General features: G+C 40.7%; 2 protein-coding genes across 2 annotated transcripts; one reads left to right on the plus strand and one right to left on the minus strand.

The window, feature by feature from the left end:
* LOC101470023 (kelch domain-containing protein 10) lies at window positions 1–6796 on the minus strand. Its single transcript, XM_004553387.3, has 10 exons — window positions 6533–6796; window positions 5514–5606; window positions 5067–5288; window positions 3250–3404; window positions 3021–3169; window positions 2817–2901; window positions 2666–2732; window positions 2534–2581; window positions 2319–2458; window positions 1–2230 (listed from the first exon to the last, which is right to left on the minus strand). Exons 1-10 carry the CDS (start codon window positions 6615–6617, stop codon window positions 2021–2023), a joined length of 1254 nt encoding a protein of 417 aa, XP_004553444.3. The 5' UTR covers window positions 6618–6796; the 3' UTR covers window positions 1–2020.
* A 6461-nt stretch (window positions 6797–13257) lies between these two features.
* Window positions 13258–22272, plus strand: LOC101469740 (ubiquitin-conjugating enzyme E2 H). The gene is made up of 7 exons (XM_004553386.4): window positions 13258–13556; window positions 16909–16985; window positions 17087–17161; window positions 17264–17303; window positions 17492–17544; window positions 19389–19517; window positions 19748–22272. Exons 1-7 carry the CDS (start codon window positions 13504–13506, stop codon window positions 19870–19872), a joined length of 552 nt encoding a protein of 183 aa, XP_004553443.1. The 5' UTR covers window positions 13258–13503; the 3' UTR covers window positions 19873–22272.
* The last annotated feature ends 197 nt before the right edge of the window (window positions 22273–22469 follow it).

Raw genomic sequence — 22469 nt, forward strand, 5'->3', positions numbered from 1 at the left:
TTTTGAAAAACCAGCTGCCTGCGTTTTTAATTGTTTGTACACAGAAATTACAAAACATATTGCAGCCATATTTGCCTTTTATAAAGACATTCAACTTTTCTCCCAAGAGTTTAAAGTGACATGCACACCATACCGACATGCAACAGATCATTGAGCTTTCATTAACATCAAAAAAAATGATGCAAATATTGAACATGTCAATCTGAAGCAACGTCGTTACTAAGTTTGAGCACGCAGTGAAGCAGAATGCTTCAAAATAGAAATGAATAAGGCCATGACATGATTAAAGGAACTGAGGTGTGGCGCAGTGTACAAAAGGGATCGTAGTAGAATAGCCGTCAGATTAACGCAGCTCGAAATCGAACCAGCACAGTTGCAGTTAACGTGAATTCAAATGCTCAATGCAAGGCAAAATGTGTTTTTAAAAAATAAAATAATAATAATAAATTGCATGAAAGCAACTAGGAGAACCACAACAGTATCAAAGACTTACAGTCCACAGTAACTAAAACAAAAAACAAAGCTGCTGGTGTGCCTAGATCTGGTTTCACACTGAACCTGCTGATGTTTCAATGATGAGTGTCTGCACGGCTCATCAGACTGATCACAGTATTTCACATCCTGAGTACACCTTCCACACCTTGTTACTAGTTTGTTAATGTTCCTTGCCAAGTACCAAAGCACAGCATCTCTAAAAAAACAACAATGTAGTAGTAATAATAATAATAATAATAATAATAATAATAACAATAACAACAACAATGCATGTTGCAGTACAAAAAGTTGAAATGGATTCTTGGCTTTAAAGTGGAAAAAACTGAACGTGACAGAAATGTTGGGTTGGGGTTTCTGGGGAAGTACAGCTACAAGTAGGGTGCAGTTCAAAGATTTCTAATAGAATAAAAACAGCAGCACAGTGATTTAAATAGTAAAAATGGCTTCGTGGGTTTAAAATAACAGACTAGTTAAGCATACATAGCTTGTGAAGAGCACCGACTAAAACCTAGTGGGCGAATAACAAAACAAAACCAAAAAAAAAGAAAAAAAAAGAAAAAAAAAAAAAAAAAAAAAAGGGCTACACACTGAGTGAAATAAACTTGACTCTTGCAGACCAATTTGTACACCCCACTTTTTGAAATTCAAAAGGCACTAAATAAATAGATACTCTGGAGCTACGGGCGTTCAAAGCAGGTTTTTCATTTTTTCCCCTCCCCCCCCAAAAAAAGAGGAATAAAAATTGAAGAGGCATAAGATATTTCACAGTGATGCCGTGTCACATGTTTTCATCTGATCAGAAGGCCTAATTGTGACCGGCAAGAGGAACATTTTTCAATTTGAACGGTCGAGTTTTAATCGCAGCTCCAAATCAGCACCCTAATCAGTGAGTCTTTGAGGCTGAAATGTGTTACTTAAACTGTGAAAAGCAATCAGAAATACAAGTCTGCTTTTTACTGAGAATCTCGAAACTTTCTATTTAAATGTCAGGGCCTACAAACTGGTGCCTCTGCTGGGTTTGAAGAGGGAACAGCAGGACTGATTGAGGGTAGTGCTGCACAACCTGTTCCACTTCAGGATTGGGAAAAGAAAGAACAGACAAAAAAGTCTTTGCCTCTAAATAAAAGCTAAAACTTCACTACTGTACCAACATTCATTTGGCCTTTTAACAAGTGGTCTTTGGAGTTTATAAAATATCTCTCAGGCTCCACAAGTTTCCACGACCAAAAAACGAAGAAAAACCTGAAGAAGGCAGAAGTGAAAAACAAACAGCATACAGTAATTTCTATTTTCTACACAGTTTGATGGATGCGTGCACATATGACACACTGGGAAACTAAAAAAAAAAAAAAAAAATTGCACTTTTTTAAAACAACCCACACATTTACATCAGACTAATGTAAAAAGGCAATCAAAGTATTTTCATAACTATCTGACATCATCAGGCTTACTTTGTCCTTTTACCCTAAATCGTCAGACATCTTAGAGTCCGTGCTACGCCATCACATACCGCTGCATTCAGTCTTTATTTGAGCCGCTGGATTAACGTGTGCGTCAGTCCCAGGCTGAGCAGCTGGAGGGTGGACAGCTGGGATAAGTGAGGGAAAGTTTTCAGCAGTTTCTCCCAGGTCATTTCCAGCAGGCTGGGAACCACCAGCCACACTTTATACAGAGAGCCAGTCCTTCGATTCCCAGACATGTTGACGACTCCGCCGTGGACGTACATGCAGCCGGCCTAAAGGAAAAGGAACACCAGAGGATGAAATCTGAGTCTACTCTATGACGATTTAGTTTTTGTTCTCTCAGTGTGCGATGGTACTGACCGGAGTGACCGCAGCACAGTGAAAGTAAGCCGGCTCCGGCATGATCGCAGGAAGCTTTGTCCACTGAAAAGTCTGCAGGTTGAGCTTCCAGAGGTCTGACAGGATGCGCTCTCCGTTATAACCCCCACATATAAAAACCTCTGCACATAAAAAGAGGCATGAAGCAGAAACATTTCAGAGAAAGCCCGTTTGATGATGTCGTGTGAAACACTCACCCTCTTTGACCTGTACACAGCTGTGACATCGACGGGCGGCAGGATATCCTGTGAGAAGAAAATGAAATGAATTTGACTTGTGGCAGTCAAAACGCTTTACCGCTGTAAATAAAAGTTGAACATGAGTCAAACCTATTTTTTCTTGGGGTTTTGTCATGATATCCTCCCAGTAGTTTGTCTCCAAATTATAAGCATGAATCTGATGAACACAAATAACCTTAATTTAAAGACAGGACGACAACAAGTTTGCATGCAATGGCGTTTAAGTGCCAGTTACTCTCACCTTGTCTAGTGGATATGATGTCCAGGAAGTCCCGCCTCCAAAAATATATATTCTCTGCCCGTCATGAGCTAGCTCATGTCTATATCTGCAAAATTATTGATTCATTTTCAGAAAATCTGGAGCCACATGTAGAGAATTCACTGTGTGTTTAACAAAGTGTGCCTGCTGCTTTTAGCTGTGTATGAATGACCTAAGGTGACTGACCTCTCCTCAGGTAGGTCTGAGGGCGCGTTATTGGGTTTGATGTGGGTCCACTCCCTGGTGGTCAGGTCCAGCCTGTGCAGGTCGGTGCTGTAAAGGTAGCCCGTCGTCCCTCCAAACACATAAAGGTAGCCATTTATGATGACCATGGCCTGGAAAAGGAGGATAAATGGTTGTAACAGATGGGATGGGACAGAACATTCAAAAGGACCTCATACACAAAAACAGTTACCTGTCCATAGATCTTGTTGGGCTTCTTCCCTCTGCAGCTGAGCAGGTTCCATCGTTTGTACTGAACGTTGCAAACGTGGACGTCGTTGCCGTTGTTTTCACCGAATGGAATCCCGGTGCCACCGAACACAAGCAGGTTGTTCCCATGTAGGACAGCTGGGGAAAGATAACAGCATCAAACTCAGTTTTGTTGATTAGGAGTGAAGTTTGGGAATAAAAAGAAACAACAAAACCCTGAATGTTTTGTACAGGAGTCTTCTGTTATAAAACCTATAGGAAATCTGAGTCAAAGTGTTTTCTAGATCTCATCTCGCATGAATGATGTAAAGTCATGTTGAGCCAGAAAAGAATATTCCTGTCACGAAGAAGCTGCAATCAGTTTTTGGCAAAGTGACTTTTATATATCTTTTATGTATCCAGCCAAAACGTTTCTATGATATTAAAAATTTATATTTTTTAAGAGTGATCTTGCCAGGAGGGCGAGAGACAAATAACATAGCAGTTGTATAAAAACATTAAAGTCGATACAAAGGACTGATTATAATGTAGGTACAAAAAAGCCAAGTCACAAAGATACTTGCAAAACGGGTCATTTCCTTATTTAATACATAACCTTCATAAATCCTGAGACTACACTACAGTTTATTTACCAATAGAAGCAACACACACACCAACACACACACCAACACACCGAGAGAGAAAATGCATAAACATTGGAAATCACTTTGACACAAAACCAGAAAGACATTAAAGTGCAGGGCACGGCAGCCACCGTCAGGTCATTTTTGGCTCACGTCCGTTAGTGAGACACACTGGCGCACACAAACCAGGCTCAGTGGTTCTCAGGCAGTCTCATCTTGATGCAACACAGTGAATCATCATGCAGACTTCTGTCCTCTGAATACTGTAGTTTTTTGGTTTTTTTTATCCCAGAAGAGACACCTCTGCTAGCTTTGCTTTCTCTGCTAGTGCCACCTAGTGGTGAGGCTACAGATTTCAACCAACTAAATGGCCTTCACTGCACACTTCTGCCTATGCTGTGGAAACATGACAACACAATGTAGTGTGGAGGTGGACCTCCCTCTTATATGGAGTAATTCTAAAAATAAATCCGAATACATTTATGCCAAAAGGTCCCCCTAAAGTCTACACAACAGTCAACTGTGACTACACAAATAATGAATTACAAACCAAAGAGTTGAGTTTTTGCAGGACTTTGCATCTGTTTGTTGACTAAACAACGATAAAACTTTAGTTATCAGATAAAAGTATGAACTTGAGAAATATCATTTAGAGCAGAATATTTTATTTTTATTGCTAAAAAAAAGACATTGCTATAAAATGCCAGAATTCACACATAAATTAACTGAGCTGTAAATTGCAACCAAAAGTCTCACAACTTGCTGAGAAATGCAGGCCAGCTTCTAGCCTCAAATGTGATGCGTCCTAATTTATTTGTGTGAGTTCAAGAAAAAAAAAAAAAAAAAGTGTGCAGGGGTGAATTTAGAGCTGCTTTTCAATAACAGCTAGACTAACCACATGTGCTCAGTGTGTATTGCATAAATGAAGGCAGGGGTGTGCATACAGCCTTTAGAATATGCTGATAAAAATACTGGAATAAGTCAAAAAATATTTTCATCAATCCAGCAGAACCACATCACATCATTTGAATACCATCCATCCATCTTCATCCGCTTCATCCGGGTCGCGGGGGCAGCAGCCTAAGCAAAGAGGCCCAGACCTCCCTCTCCCCAGCCGCCACCTCCAGCTTGTCCCTTATACCAAGGGAATAAAAATAAAAGCAGCATCAGTCCTTACCTGACATAGAAGCCAGCTCCGTGGGCATGTACCCCTCTGTGTGGACCTGCTGCCAGGATGCTGTGGCAAAATGATACCGCCAGAGCTCCCTGAACAGAGGGTAGTCTTCGTTCTCTGAGCCGCCTGCCTCATCAAAGTCTGGGTTGTAGCCTCCAAACACATACAGGTTGGTGCTGTCTGCTACACAGCGGTGTCCACTGCGGGCAGGAGGAATGCAGTGTCCTGTGGGGGGAGGAGGAGTTGTAGAAAGACACCATCAGTCTCACCGCCACACACCACCATGTAAATCATCACGCAGACTTCTTTCTCCCCTCTGAATAGTTCTATTAGGAGCAATATAACACTTCTAGCTTTGCTTTACAGGACATTAACTGCAGCTCCTGCACTTTGAATTCTACTGTTTATGAGTTTAGACCGTCCAGTGTGGTGTCTGTGCAGGTTTAGTACCTTCTCTCAGAAACCTGTTGGGGATCCGCAGGTTTGGGCAGGAAGGGGAGAAGATGCGCCGGGCCTGAAACCACCGTGCTCGCTTCTTAGTGGCTGCAAGATATACAGAGAAAAAGACAGATTCATAAACCAATTCTCTCATGTTCTTGTCAGGGTTGAACTAATTAGCATCTATCGTTTCATTTTAACTTCCAAAGGGACATTTCTTTCCCCTTTTCACTACAGACCAATTACAGGATCTCACAGATTGCTGTGAGCAGCTGGTGTTGTCCACGATCCTTCTGTCATGGAAAAGATTTTCTGGAGCTCCTGGACGATCATTTGATAGCTCCACCGCCGTCACACCTGTTTATTTTACTTCAACCACACTGCAGGCTTTACAAATGTTGAACAACCACAGTCACGTATATTCAGCCAAGCGTCACACTTCCAGCAAACCGAGGCTGATGTTTCTGGGACGATCCCAGTAAAAACCGTAGAAGTATATGAATACAGTCATCGTATACTCCCATAGTTTTTTTTATTTTGTTTTTAAGCCACAGCTATTGTACTTCCTCGGTGAATCAAGATACTCTGTGCACTGCTACACTCAGAGAAATCAGGATTACAGGTGTAACCGCTCTCATTTTCTATTCTTAAGTATGCTTTGTGTAACCGAGAATCCACTTCATGTATGGGAGAGCTTACAGAATATGAAAACCATTGCTGTGCCTTTGTCTTATTTCCATTTAAATGGGAACATAAGCAACAATAACACTGAAATATTCAGTGGCTGATTTCTGCTGGCTTCCGTAGCAACGTTAGCAACATTTGGCCTGTGTAGCTGCTGTAGCGATGCAGAATGCACACAAAGCTAGTATGGCTAGCTCACAGACAAAGCCCAGCTAATGCAAATGAGCAGCCAGCTCTGCCCAAAGAGGCAGCGAGCTCTGAGCAGCATTACCAAGTATTTACATTAACTTCTCAGGAAGGCTTGCTGATTGGATCCAGCTGCAGAGCAGTCGCCTGTGTTTACAAACCTGAGTCGCGGATGGAGGGCCTCCACGACAGTTTCTCAAACTTATTGAGCTGACTGAAAGTTTCACCGTGCTCAGGCGAAGACATGATTAACCTGGGACACGCCGACCGAAGAGGCTCACACCCAGACCCGGACAGGAATCCGCCTCAGTACAAACAAACGGCGCGACATGAAACCACCAGCTCTGGCTTCAGAGCAAAATAAAGAAATATGCTAACTCCTCCAACTGTCCACAGCTGCTGCTGTCCGAGACGTCATAGCCACGTGGTCTGAACTAACCAATCAGAGGAGAATAGGACGCTCAAGTGGCGTTCAAGAGTCACATGGAAATGTTTATAGTTTTGTTAAAGGGCCTCGCCGCAATAATCTAGCAATAACAAATAAATAAAAGAGTCGGTAACAACTGACGTGAATACCCTTTGTTTTGAATGAATATGGCTTATCAGAGATATATGGATAATGACATGTATATGTCAGAGATACAGCTTCTTCCACCAGGCCATCAGACTGCTGAACACGTCATAGACACCTCAGCTTCACTACTGGAACTTTAACATTATGCACTCCATACTGTACAGTAATGCCACTGTTTTGCACATGTCTCAACTCTGTATATTTTTATATATTTTATTTATTGTTTACTCTATTTAATTTGTAAAATATGTGTACACACACACACACACACACACACGTAGAAAAATATTTAGTATACACATCCAGAAATGCATATACTATTATATATTGTACATATATTTATTAGTTTCAGATGTAGCCATTCTTGTATTTTGCTTGTTTACATTATTGTATTTTGCACAACTCTGTTGCTTGTGAAGCTCGCACACAAGAATTTCACTCACATGTGCTGTACCAATGTACCTGCACATGTGATGTGACAATAAAAGTGATTTGATTTGATGTTTGTAGATTTGCATGTTTACCTTATATTATATACTTAATGCACATACTAGCCATTAAAAACAACTGTGATTTTAAACTTGAGGGATTAATAAACGGCTATCAAGTGAAATACAGACTTTTTTTCACAGTACTGTAATTTTTTTATGTAAATCCCCAGATATTCAGAGGTTCATACGTCATTGGAGAAACTAACATATTTTGGATTTTAGAAATACAGTTTTTAGTTAGATGAAACTCCTGTGTCGGAAATCATTTTTGGACATCGCAAAAAGTCGTCCTTTGGGATGCTCTGATAGGCCTTTACAGCAGCCACCTTCAAATCCTGTTGTCTGTGGGTCTTTCAGTAACTGAAAAGCACGCTCCATTGAGTTGAGATCATGTGACTGACTTTGAGATTGAAGAACGTTTATATCTCGAAGAAACTCTTGCTTTGCTTTTGCAGCATACTCTAGGTCATTATCCATTTGCACCGTGAAGCTTGGTCTGATCGGTTTTGCAGCATTTGGCTGAATCTGAGCAGAAAGCGTAGCCCTGTACACTTCACAATCCTGCTACATTTATCAGCAGTCATGTTATCAATAAACACTGTCTTACTGTCTCCATCACTAACAGATTCTGTGGTTGTTTCAGATCATGAGCTATTTCCCTCCTTCTCCATACTTTTCTCTTTCCATCAAGTCAATTTTAGTTTTATCAGTCCAACAATTTGAATCAGTTTTCACTTTCCTGTAAACCCACTGTGTTTCTATTCATGAATTTAAAAAATAATGTATCAATATAAGGAGCTAAAACAGATGCAACACCTAAACAGTTACTTCAATGCTTTTGTTAAAGGCCTTGAATAAAAGCTGAAATTCTGCATGTCAATCATATATTGATTGCATTATTTGTTTGTCAACACATGGATCTAAGTGTATTAAGAAATTAAAAAGTGACAAACTTTGTTTATGTCTTCCAAGCTACAAAGGATAATTAACACACAACTTAAATAAGGGATATTTGAGCCAAACACGTGGTTGGAGTAACTCCTTTTGATCAGCTGTACCATGAGTCAACCTTTCGCCCACATCTTTGGGAGCTGCAATGCAGACATGTTATAATCTGGATTTGAAGCTCACTGGGAGTTGCAGAAGGAGCAAAACAAACGCATGACTAGCCACTGTTGTTAGGATGCCTGGGTCGTTGACCCAGGGTTTTTGAGTTTATTATATTATTTATCATTTCTAGTCTTTGGGTTTTTGTTAGAGTCATGTCTTATGGTTTGTCTCTGTGTAATCCTTAGTTGCTGTCTCCCCTGTCCGCTATATCCCCGTGTCCAGTCAGTGTCTGTGTCTGCCCTGGTCCCACGTCTCTGTTCCCTCTGTTGTAGTGTCTGCATGTGAGTCTGTGTCTTTTGTTCAGTCTGTATTATGTGTTTCCTGTTTTACTTTGAAGGTCTCTGTCTTATCTCAGTGTGTTCAGTTTACGCTTCCTTGTCTCGTCAGTTCTGATTTGCCCCAGCTGTGTTTCCCTCCTGTTGTCCATTCCCTGATTGCTCCCTCTATGTATTTAAGCCCTGTGTTTCAGTTTTTCATTTGTTGTGATCTATGCTTATCTACCCTTATCTTGCTGTGTGTGCTGGCTGTGTAGGTGTATTCTGTATTCTTAGTTTTGTTACCCTTTTGAGTTCAGCATTAAAGCTGTTTTGAGTTACTTTCTGTCTCCGGAGTCTGCACTTTGGGTCCTTTTCCTGCCTGCACACAGCCGTCACATAACAACTGTAGCTTGTTTACATGGACCATGTGTAAATAAACAGACTTAGAATTGTAATAATTGCTAATTCTCACAGTGAGTAATGATCTGGAAAAGATCAACACCCTCTTTTGTTTAAGGTACAAGTGCAAATACAGCAGGCGTGCCCAAACCCTGTTAAAATGCAAGAACCTTTTGAGACAAAGGTTTTTACACCTGATCTCTTTTTATGGGACAGCTACTCCCAATGCAACAATTAATCAAACAATCCTTCTGCTGGTGTTTTACAATGTTCACTCGTTTACAGACACGTTTTTTCTCATCTGAAGCTAAAATATTATCCCAAAGAGTACATTCAGAGCTCACCTAGAGGCAGAAAGATTCTCAGCCACTGTTGGTCTCATAATGTAACACAGACTGTCCAAATAACCCTTGAACAGACTGGCGGCAGGTAGACAATGAAGGGAGTCTGTGAAATGTCACAGACAGTAAGAAATTCCTGAACAATGAGCCACTGCTGTGTTAATGAGATCAAACAGGAGATGAGTCGGCAGCTTTTTGTTGCTTGCTGTGATCTACTTATTGACTTACAGAGGTCAGGACGTGAGATCAACCAGCTTGAAAACTGATTAGACTTACTGGAAGATGCACCACATTGATGACATTTCTATGTTCCTCCATGTAAAGATTAAAGATAACTGAACTATCCAACTGGATGATGTTGTCAGAGTGTCTGCTAGTCTTCCGAATAAGTCAGGCTAGACAAAGTGCTGCTTTATTGTGTTACACATGAATATGTCATATGTATCAATCATAGATGAAGTTTAATAAGCTTCTATCAGAGCATGATTTCAATGGCTTACTTCTCTGTTTCACATGATATACAACAGACTTCAATGATCTGTAGTTCTGTATGCAGATGCTAAGAAATATAAAAATATAGTAACAATGAAAGTATAGTCTAACTTAGATGAAAGATTTATCAGCACATCAGAAAACATGACGTCTGCGTGTCTTTATCAGACCCTTGCATCGTTGTGGAAGAATTTTCGCCCACTCTTCTTTACAGCTTCTTTCATTTGTGCACAGCTCCCTGAAGCTCCTGCCAAAGCCTGCCTTTTCTTTTTCAGTCATTCTGTTGCAGATTTGCTGCTGCTGTGGTATCCAGAGGAGTTCGTGGTCAGCTCAACGACAGCAACCTCTGGTTTTCTTGCTGGAAAACAAGCCTAAATAAAGTTTTGTTAAACAAATAATGTGTCATATCCTGGAGATCCTAGAGAGGGATAAAATTATCTTTCAGTTTAACCTTTGGTAGGGTAGCTGAAATAAGTCAAAACATATAAACCAAAACCAAAAGTCCACTACAGAGGAAATAAATGATTTTAGGAGGATGTGCTGTTGTTCAGTTGAGGTTGCATTTAAATAATCTTATAACCTGGTATGGAGGAGATTACTTTTTAAAAAATATATTAAACCTTAGCAACCTTTCTCACATCACTATATTAAAGCACAGCTGGCACAACACATTTGTGGTGAGGTGTTACCAATAATGGAAACAATGAGTTAATACAAAACCAGAATGAATCAGTGATCAACTTGATATTCAAAGGCATCTATGGATAGATTTCTGAGTGCAGATGTCGCTGTGCAAATACGTCTCACTGGTGCATAAAGACACATTTTTATCTCTTTTATGTCTGCGCTAGATGTCTGCACCTTTTTAAACCTCACCTTTGACCATCTGTGTTTACAGCGAGTGTGCTGGCCTTCGCACAAAATGTCGTACATGCCAATCTTTAAAACAAGAAATTATGGACAAGCTGATCTTTGTTTAGCACTGCTTGAAAGGTTTCATGTGCAATGAACGTTCGTGAGAGTGCAACAGAATAAAGTCAGATTCTGAAACAAAAACAAATGGTGCTGCCATATTTTGTGAGGTGAAATATGGCAAAAGTAGTTGTGGGTGCTTATGAGTCTAGTAAGAGACTGAATAAATCTAAAGATGGGCTGAATTTGCAGACAGTCAACTGTGCAAGTTTAGTCCAAGAGCAGACAGTTTAATGCAAGAAAAGTGCCACCTAAACCTAATAACTGTTTGTACCATCCTTGGCAGAGGAGTTTTTGTGATAACTGCCAATGGGTCTTTCACATGATCGTGGAGGGATTTTGTCCCAATCTTCTTTGCCTAATTGTTTTAATCCGGGTACATTAGGTTTTTCAGCATAAACATCCTGTTTAAGGTCATGCTAAGGCATCTCAATCAGACTTAAAACCAGACTTTGCTGAAACTACTCCAAAACCTTTTTGTTTGTTTGTTTGTTTTTGTGTTTTTGCAGCCATTCAGAGGTGCAGTTGGTGGTGTGTTTCTGGTGGTTGTCCTGCTACATAACCCAAATGTCCTTGACCTTCAGGGCATAAACTTTTCTGGTGGAGAGCAGAAATCATGATTCCAACAGCTAGTCATCCCGAAGCAGCAAAGCAGCCCCGGAACATCACATTACCACCAACATTTTTGACTAATGATGTGATGACCTTTTTATGAAATGCTGTGTTAGTTTTACACCAAATATAACGGGACTTAAACCCTCCAAAAAGTTCAACTTTTGTCACAGTCCGCAGATTATTTTCCCAAAAGTCTTGGGGATATTTTCAGGATGTGTGATGAGCCTTTGTGTTCTTTTTTTGGTCAGCAGTGGTTTTTGCCTCTGTGCTCTCTCATGCATGCCCAGTCTCTTTCTTATTGTTGAATCATGGACATTTATCTTTACCAACCTTAGATGTTGTTCTGGGTTATTTTTTTGATCTGTTGGATGAGTCGTCGATGGCTCCTGGAGTAATTTTGGTAAGCCAGTCACTCCATACGTGGATAATGACTCTTTCTGTGGTTCACTGGAGTCCCAAAGCCTTAGAAATGTGTTTGTAACTCTTTCCAGACTCATAGATAGTCAATTTGTTTTTCAAATTTTTCTTTAGATCATGTGAAGTCAGAAAGTAAAATCAGCTTTTCTGAATAAAAGTTTTAATCACAGTTAAGCCATGATTGAACAGAGGGAGAGCAATTTTTTTTCAGAAGCCAGGTAGGTTTGATCACTTTTCCCCCCTTAATAAATAAAATCATCATTTGAAAAACTAAATTTTGTATTTATGGGGGTTATCTGTGTCTGATGTTAGATTTTGTTTGATGAAATACAACAAAAAATACAATACAACAATGCAACAAAAAAAACTAAGAAATCTAGAATGGAGAAAATACTTTTTCATAGCTTTTAGGACAACCGTCAAGCCTAAAACAAGTCTACCTCTTGCCTTACTTCACTTCCCTGGAAACGCTGAATGGATTTTAGTGAAGAGAATGCTGGAAAAGGGTAAAAACCTGAGCAAAGGAAGAACAATACTAACACAAGCACGGCTCTGAGGAAGACTGCATTACAAATCGGATTTGGCTTCTTTACCTGTTATATTGTAAGTCTTTTTCTTATTAATAAATCATTAGTGTTTCGTGTTCTTGAGCCTCTTTTGTAGTTTGTGTATTTGTCTTCTTGTTAGAAGTCTGCAATCCATTTAACTGTACATATCAATAAAGGAATATTGATTTCAAAACAAATAGAAAATCCATTAAACACCAAGGTGCATTACAGGACGGCTGTGTTGGATTGCGTCAGTCATTAGCTGACTTCTTACTAACTGTTTAAAACCTGCTGGATGTCATAGCAATGTGTGTGCAATAAGCACCTTGAATTAACCTATATCTACTCCTTTAAATGATTCATTCAGCGCTTCAAGAAACAAACAACTTCGGCCTAATGTACTTATTGCAGCCCCTCAATAATGAGATTTTAACATAGATCTACACACGATAGAACAGCACGCACTTTCTTTTTGAGTTTTATGCGAGCAGACTCGTTAAAATGACCCAGAAGTTAATGTCTCTCCTTAAACCTTATCTCCTCCTGATCTCCTGTCTTTGCAGAAAGGCTCCACCGCAGTAAGTTAAAGTGGTTGAGAGGCGGAATGCTGACAGTATGGCCCTGTCCTTCGGCTGTATTTCTATAGCTCAGCCCCTCCTCTGCTCGCTCTAGTCGCTGGAGGTTGATGTCACTGGCAGAGAGTCTTCAGGACAGGACACAAGCTGGTCAGGCAAGGAGCCGCTGATAGAGGGAGAGGAAAAAAGTGGGCGATGTTGCAGCTGGGATATCGTGTATGGACATTGTGGAAAGGCTGCTGATAGAGACCGGGGAGCTTCTCTTGGTATTTTCAAGCTGAGAGGTTGAGGTAGCTGAGTAGCCGCAGTATTTTTAGCTCACTTCTGAAAGGAATACAAAAATGTCGTCTCCAAGTCCGGGAAAGAGGCGAATGGATACCGACGTGGTGAAACTGTATCCTTTACAGTATATAAACACAAGCTGGTGGTTTTTTTTCTTTTATCTTAATGATCAGCTGTTAGCTTTGTGGTAGTGCTTAATTACATAATTTGCTCTCGATGGGTGCTCTGTAAGTGTGTATGTGTGTGTGTGTATATATAATATATATGAGGTGGCTGGCAGCTGTGTGAGATTGAGAGATTCTGAAAAAAAGTATGAAGACTTTAACGTTAACAGACAGCTCTGTGTCTCCACCGAGTCTGGACGTTAGCTCGGTTAGCAGAATGGCGAACAGGACGCTTATTTAACGTTTTTTGAGTGAACTCCACCGCCTGTTGTGAAGCGTTAGCTCGCTGCTACGTTAGCATTATCGTCCTGTTTGTATCGATAGAGAATTAGCAGCGGAAACTGTCGCAATACAACGCTGGCTGCTAACTCTTGTGTTAGCTTTGGACACTGTTAGCGTTAGCCTGATAGCGTCTATAGTTAGCCCACTGGCTTCTAAAATGTGATTCCCACAGGACTGACAGCACACTGGGAAGTCATGGCGAAGGGTTTTGTACGTTTTGGAAACAAATATGTGGAAGGACACGTTCCTTTATTTGTGATTTGGTAGCGTTGACGCCGAGGAAGCTAGCTGTGTAGCATGCTATCACCAAAGAAAGAACAATTAAGGTCGATGTGGAGACGATCTTTGAAAAATGCAGAGCCGACAGCTAACGACCTTTCGCTCTTTAACATCAGAGAACATAAAACAATACTTTAATAATTTTTGCTTATTTATTATTTATTTATTTAATTTGTTGTCCAAATGAAAACAATCCTAACTGAAGACAAACAAATCACAAATGGTACACACAGTAGTCACGGATGGCGTATTTGGCACAGATTCTCCAGCAGGATGTGAAGCAAAACTAGTTTAATTTCAGTCTGAATGAGGGGGAAAAAAAGGAATACAAACCAAAGTGATCGTGATCTTTATTTTTACATAATTACTCCCCCTCTCCCCCCTCCGCATTTATCGACTTATACCTGCGTTTCTTATATTCGTATAAATGCTTGTGTGGTTTAGTAATTGTTTGCAGTGACCTGCTGAAGTTTCTGCTTGAAAGGTTTTTCTGACAGCGTGAGGCTCAATTGTTTTGTTTTTGTCCTGCAGCTACATGCTGCGCTCTCATTGGCCACCTTGTTACCATCCGGAACATGGTAGAGGGCGGGGCTTCTTTCACACAGCTGATCGAGGATCAACAAGCATGCTCTGTGTGTGTTGGGGGGGCAAAGGGGGGTGGGGGCTGGGAGCAGGGACAGGGCTGCACTCACTCACACTCATCTATCACCTCCACAGACACACACCTCGGGAAGTACATGACTCAGTATTGAACAGCGTTCATTAAAAAACCAAACAAACCGAAAACATCTACTTTTCCATTTAAAGAAATGAGGTCGCCATAAAGTTGAAATTTAACAAGGTTTTTTTTTTTTTTTTGTTTTATGGGTCAACAATGCCTTTTGAGGGATGACCTGTGCATGTAAGCTCAACTGATCCACAGATAGTTAAGGCAATAAGTCTTTGTTACTTTATTTAGCAGAAGTGTGTATTACATGTGGTTTTTGTCTAATGGATAACCAAAACCATTTTATATGCTTCATTTTTTCCTTGTGGTCCAAAAAGTTTTCAACGTACATATTTAGAAGATCTAATAAGTTCTTATTAATGTCAATGCCTTGATTAATTTTAATTAAGTCAGCACTTCCTTTCGTTCCTTGAAGCTTTGCCACATTCATACTATCGTTATTTTAATATTTTCCTGATAACTGTGAAGTTTTTTTTAACTTAGCAGGAGCCACATATAAGGTGTACAGTGGGTTTAATGTTTCATAACACCAATGTAACCTGGTATTAGGAAGTAAGAATGAGGTATTTTGTATGTGGATTGCAGCCTGGTAAATTTTAACCACAGACACTGAATTGTGCCAAAGAGTCACATCTATAAAAAGAGGCGGCGGGGGGGGGGGGGTTGGTACAAAATAAGATTCCTGTGTTTTATTAGCTGAGTGAGATGAGAAATTCAGTATTGGATAATAGGAGTCACTGAGGAAAAACATGTTGGGACCCATCAGGTGTTGCTGCTGTGGATCTCGTTTCACCAGTTCCCAAACAGAGAGCGCCGCAGCAGCAGCGTGTAACAGTAGATGCCTTTCATAGTTTCACGCTGTGTCTTTAAATCGAATATGTAAGACTGAATCACTGTGACAGATTATATCATTCGAAATGTACTTCCACATGTGCTGTAGGTGAGGCGATTCTGTATGGCTGGTGTCAGGTTTAATTGTGCCAGTGAAGATGGGAAAGATGTGCTTGGTGTGATGAAGAAAACAATTAAAAGAATAAATAAATCCTTCATATCTTTGTGTCAAAAGGAGCTGATAAGGTGCTCTGCAAGCTTCTGTCCAAATATAGGAATTGCCTTGTGTAATAAATCTTGGTGAGGTTTCTATGGATAACCCTGTAGGGGCTAAAAAAGCACAAGAGTTTCTCTGCTTTGCTGCACAAGCGTACATCTACAACAGGTTTTATTTATAGGAGCTGTTCCCTCGGATCACATTTAGAGCTTCCCTGTCTTGGTCAGTGGGTTTTTTTTTCCGTTTTTTTTTTTCTAAACCACCGTCTGCTCTGCTGGATGTTTAGTCTCTTTGCTTCTGGCTATTATGCATTCAGGCCGTGTAGCTCTATTTGTGCTTGAGAAATGTAACTAAATTAGCATGTGAACATTGCCTTGTTCAGATTGTTGGAATGGTGAGGACAGGAGGATTTACGATGAGGTGATGAAACAGGGCGCAACTGTTACTTTTGTGGTTTCTTCCTTTCTGTTTTTCCGTCATTGTGTCACATTCACACAGTCACTGAGATTAAACCCACTCCACCTTTCTGCACCGCTGTCAAGACAGCTGACTCAGTCTCTCGCTCTCACCACATGCTGTGATTATTAACTAAGCAGAACGTGTCACAGGTTCGTGTTTGTGCCTTTCTCTGCGCTGAAAGGATGTGTGCAGTAGAAAACTTTCTGCCCTTGCTAGTATCTTTCCATCCTGTCTCACCGTGAGCCTGTTTTCACTTTAGAAGCAGGCTGCTTGTCTGACAGAGGCCGCTGCATTATTGATCTCATTATTACGGCTAATGTTATTGAACCCACGCGTGACCTCTGCCCAGACAAATTCACATGGAAAGAGGCAGACACAGCAGCCCAGCTGGGAAAAATAAACAGAAAACAACCATATGTGATCATGTGTGACTTTTCCAGCTTGTTCGCTGTTGTTTTTTGTTTGTTTGTTTTTGTTTGTAGCATTTTCCTTAACCCGGCGTCAGCATCGAGAGCAAGCACGAGGTTACCATCCTTAGTGGACTCAATGAGTTTGTGGTCAAGTTTCACGGACCACCTGGAAGTAAGACCCAGCGTTAACCAGCTTTTTGTCATTTCACTTATATTAAACATATATTAAAAGCTTCATGTGACATGTGGATAATTAATATGTTTTTATTTTAGCGCCGTATGAAGGAGGCGTGTGGAAGGTCCGGGTGGACCTGCCTGATAAGTACCCCTTCAAATCACCTTCAATAGGTATAAAACATTTGAACTCACCTTACACTGTAAAAAAAAAAAAACAGTAGACAACTTAAAAACGTGGGGAAAAAATCTGCATTTTTTTTCTTTTTCTTTCAGGATTCATGAACAAAATCTTTCATCCCAACATTGATGAAGCGTAAGTAGGACAGATTCAAACATCAATGATCATTTATCCGGTGAATATGGGGAAGATTAAATGCACGGCCTGACGGTTATGTGATAGGAAATTGTTTCAGCACACAAACACTCCTACATAAAATCATTGGTTCTATCTAACGATTTGTGTGTAGTTTATTCACTGTTTTGTCTTTTTTTTATTTTTAGGTCAGGAACTGTATGTTTAGATGTCATTAACCAGACGTGGACAGCTCTCTATGGTAGGTACACACATACTCTGACTGGTGCCAATAAAAACAATGACCGAGCGGCCTGTGCTGCACCTCTGCAGCGCGGTTTCAGGCAGAGCGTCTCGGTTTAATCGGCTTACACTTCAGTGATAACCGCTGCTGCTATTGAGGTCATGCATTGAGCACCAGTAGATGGGTCAGGTCTCGAGACTAAGAGGTCTTTACACACACTCAGCTGGAGTGGAGTTGTCTTTTATGTGAGAGTGTAAATAAACTCAAAGTTTCATTCATGGACACAAGGTACATTTCTGTTTTTCAGTCTGCTTGTGATCCACAGCTGTGTTTGTTTTCTAGAAGTGCTGTATGTGTGAAAACACCTCTATATGCGTTTGAGTGTTTTCCGTGGGTGCTGTAACACCACTGTGACGACAACTCCACATAGATAATAATCTTAAGCTGTAACTGACTCAACATCTACACAAATGGAAGGTTACAGTCAGTAGCCCCAGTTGAAGCATTATCATTGTAGCATTACAGTGACGTCTTTGTGCCTCCTTAATACTGATTATACTGGCTTTCAGCATGTATATTTAATGGATGTTCTCACTGAGAACAGTGCTTGCTTAATTATGTATCTGAGTGTAGTTTTAGCCTGACGGCGTGAAAGAGGCTATCACAATGACATAATAAGATATTAAATTAGCCAATAATTGGTGTTACATCTTCAGTCTGTCCTAAAGTTTCCTTGGCTGCTCTAAAAATACTTCCTGATGATGATGATAGAGTTGTAATATAGGGTGCTGTGATGTGACCTTTTGACCTTTTTTCTTTAAATTGCACAAGCTGGTGACAGTAGCTCCTGTTCTGCTCTGAATCCTTGGAGTAAAAAGCCTGAGGTTCTCCACCTGTGGCAGGTTCTGGTTGGAGAACTCACAGCACTTCTACAGAGCAGAACAGAGGCTGCCGTCACTGCCTGCAGTTGGAGTTTGTCCGATCAAGTGGAAACGGAGAAAGAGCTGGTTTACATTCAGTGCTGTAACAACAACCTGACCAGTCTGCCTGCAGGGAAATGTTACACTGGAAGCTCCAGAACTACCTGGTTAACAGCAACTGAACTTTCAAAATAAGAGCCAGTGTATTGTCCAGTAGTGGCCACTTTGGACAAATGAAAAAATAAATTGCAAAATATTCTAGGTAAAGACTTTTTTGTAGGAAACACTGTAATTTAATATCCATATAACTTATATGTGGTTGGTTTAGTAGATTAGTAAATGAGAAAAACGCCTCACCCTGTGCAGTGCTGTATGTACAGTGAGCTGAATGCTGCTATAAAGGTCATTAAAGGCTGAGCAGTTCCTTCGTCATCATCCACTCACACTTTGAAGTGAAGGTTGCTTATAACCAGAGAGGAAACAAAACAGCTCTGTGAAGTGAACTTTTCTTTGCAAGGGAGACCCCTAGTGGGCGTTTTTATAGGTGCACACATAATGGACGGACTGCTTCAAATAAAGTCTGCTTTAGATTTCCTGTGATTCTTTGTAGCACGTACAGCCCAACTTATGTAAGTAGCTGATGTAATTATCAGCATTTAAGACTCTACATGTGCTAATTACCTTGTAGTAATTTCCTCTTGTTTTATACTTGGTCCAAAGCATTTTTTATGTTATCTTTTGCTCCTGGGAGTCAGTGGTCTTGAACAGGCCAATCAGAATAGTTGCACTGCACTGATGTGACGTGTAGTTGCATTTCCAGGGAGGTTAAACACAGAAGCATAGACGAGCACTAGTGAGGAGTGCTCGTGCATGTTGTTGGCGTTTCTCTGCAGCTTTGTTATTTTCTGGACTGACTGTAATTTTTCACCTCACATCCACCAGACCTCACCAACATCTTTGAGTCGTTCCTCCCTCAGCTGCTCGCCTACCCCAACCCCATCGATCCTCTGAATGGGGATGCAGCCGCCATGTACCTGCACCGGCCAGAGGATTATAAACACAAAATCAAAGGTAGTTTGCGCACACATGATTGAAAACACAAATGTTCATACAGCGCTGTAACATCAAACTACGAATTTTATACCCAAAATGTCAGATTTGTACGTCAACCTGCACCAGATTTTCCAAAATTTTGTATTTAAAATCATATTTTATCAATGCTTAGCTTGAAAATGTGCACGGAATGGGTTTGTGCCACGTTTGTCATCATCAAGTCTGCTCGACTTGTGCGTCTCTTTCAGAGTACATCCAGAAGTACGCCACGGAGGAGGCGCTAAAGGAGCAGGAGGAAGGAGGAGGCGACTCATCTTCTGAGAGCTCCATGTCAGACTTTTCGGAGGACGAGGCTCAGGATATGGAGTTGTAGTGAAGGTGGAGCCGCCTTCACCTCACAGCAGACTGTCATTTCCTAAAAAGAGCAGAAACTCAGTACTATATTCATATTTAAACAAGACAATTTTTTTACAGCAACACAAGGATTTTTATTGCTACACGAGGATTTGCAGTATGATATTGCAGAATATTCACTCTTACTTAGGAAGTCATTGCCACCTGCCCTTCCTTCCTCCTTCATCTTCCTCCTCCTGTTCTTCTTCTCCTCCTCCTCCTCCTTCGTCCCAAGCCCCAGTTTAGACCGGGTTGATCTTTTGTGGCTCGAGCCGACGTTTATACATTGCTCCGACCGCCGAAACTGAGCTGTGAGGCCGGCAGAGGAGGAGAGCCATCAGCACAAAACTAGACTGTGTACCACAGGCCTCACCTCGCCACCTTTCGTTCTAAAACGCTCAAGTTTTTCTTTTTTTTTTCTTTTCATGAGGCATTTTTTCCACGCTGACAGAAGACTGCCAGGAGGACATCCATGATTCAGAGCAGTCTCTGCTTCTAAGGAGAGAGGAATCCTGTTTTTGTTTTTTGTTTTTTCCTTTTTTTCCCCCTAAGTTACCTGTGCCCCATCTTCATCTTTTTGACACTGCCACGATGAGGAGTTGCCATTAAAAGCATCACTTTGAAGGAGCAGAAGGCCACAAGCGTGCGGTCATGTGTACAGACCCGTGCCCTCTGTGCAACCTGCAGGCACGTCACACACTTAACAAGCAAGCGGCACATCAACCATGAGCCACACAAAACACCACAGCATGTGCGTGTGTCTAGATGTGTGTGTGCGTGTGTGTGCATGCATGAATGTAATCCATTGATAATCTGTGTTGTTTTGGCGCCCCGGCTCCCCCTCCGATGCTCAGGAGAAACCAGAAGAGGAGGTTCAATAATCCCGACACTTCTTTTGTTCAGCACCCGTCTCCTTCTCCTCTTCCTCCTCCTCTTCCTCTCCGTTTTAGGAAAGCGTTTGTCATTCTCTGAGTATCTTTGTATATTGTGGCATGACACAGTTAAAGTTTGTGTAGGGCTTTGTGGAGCTGTATCGCTATAGACACGAAGGGGACGCCTCTGTGAGTCACGCGTTATCCGGGTTTTCTCGGTGAATCGTCGGACTTCTTAACTTTGCCTATTGCTTGTGTTGAACTATAATAGGTGTTTGACTTGCGTAGGGATAGTTAGTTTTTCGCGGTTGGTGAATCCTATCATAATGTATGGTTTAATACTTACACACTAGTTTAAAAAGACTTCTTGTCCTGATGAAGACGGGGAGAATTGCAAGTCTTTAGAGGCGTGTTGCAGCCCTGCTCCTCTGCACCCCCCCCTCCTTTTTTTTCCCCTCTTACATAAACATCTCAATCAAAAGCGATTTCTGCTGCCAGACAGAAGCGCTCTGTTTCCAATTCACTTTTTTATGCTCTTGGTGGCCTGTTTTTCCGAAAAATGGTGGGACCAAAATCTAATGAATCTTACAGGCTGTAGTGTCATGCCCCCCCCAGCTTAAACTGGGTTATGGATAAAGAGTGAAGCTGAGTAGATAAAAGTTCCTCAAATGGTCAAACTCTCAAGTGGTGAATCTCAGATTAGTTTAAACTTCAATTTGGACACAACACTCTTCAGAATCTTCTTCTTCTTCTTGAGAGGACACTTTCAGCGTTTTTCCTGCTTTATGAAAAGCTTTATGTGCCTGCTAGCATTCGTGTGGCGGAGGTGTTACCAGAGCTGTGATGGCACCCTGATCTGAAGTCTGACACTTGTTTGCAACCTGTGCTCATTGCATTACAGATCAGTTTGCTGTTTTGTTTTTTCCCTGTGAAAGAAAACATAATTAGAGTCATATCACCATCAAAAGGAGCCATTTCTCGTTTTTTGAGTCAAAAATTCAATGAATTTAAAAACAAAAAGAAAGAAAGAAAAAAGATCCGTTTCTCTTTCGTGGTGTCTTGCAAGAGGGTGATACCTTAATTAAGGTGGTAAAAACTGCATGTCAGACTTCTTCTTGATATGGTGATTTTAAAAAGAAAGGTGAGAATTGCTCTAATTCGGCTCGATAACCAAATATATGAGGGTGTTGGTCTTAAGATGACATGATGTCACAGTTGGTTTTCATTTGCAACAGAAAACAAACCACTTGTTGTTTGTCAGCCCTGGATTCCTTGTTGTGTTATGTATTTTACTGGAACGCATATATTTGATGCCTAAATTTGTTTGAATGTGTATTTTTATTTTTTGTTTTTTGTTTTTTTTGTTTGGTTTTTAAAATACTTTTTTTTTTTAGTTTCCTATGCCCTGTTTCCATGATACAGTTCAAGATATCCCAAAATTTTAAAAGGCAAAAAATGAATATATGTGCTTCCCTTGTAACTTGAAAGAAATAAACAAAAAAATTATTGTTTAGTGTGATTTATTTAAAAAAAACTCTTTTTTTTTTTTCTTTTTTTTTTAAATGCTTCTGTGGATGGTAGTTTTAACGTCTGGATGCATGTAGCGTTTTCAGTGGGAGAAACGTTTCGTCACTCATCCAAGTGACTTCTTCAGTCTCAGCTGACTGCAGGTGACCTCCCAGCCCATTGTTCCTTCAGTGGGCTG

Source organism: Maylandia zebra, linkage group LG7, assembly GCF_041146795.1.
Source record: "Maylandia zebra isolate NMK-2024a linkage group LG7, Mzebra_GT3a, whole genome shotgun sequence".
Taxonomy (NCBI): Eukaryota; Metazoa; Chordata; class Actinopteri; order Cichliformes; family Cichlidae; genus Maylandia; species Maylandia zebra.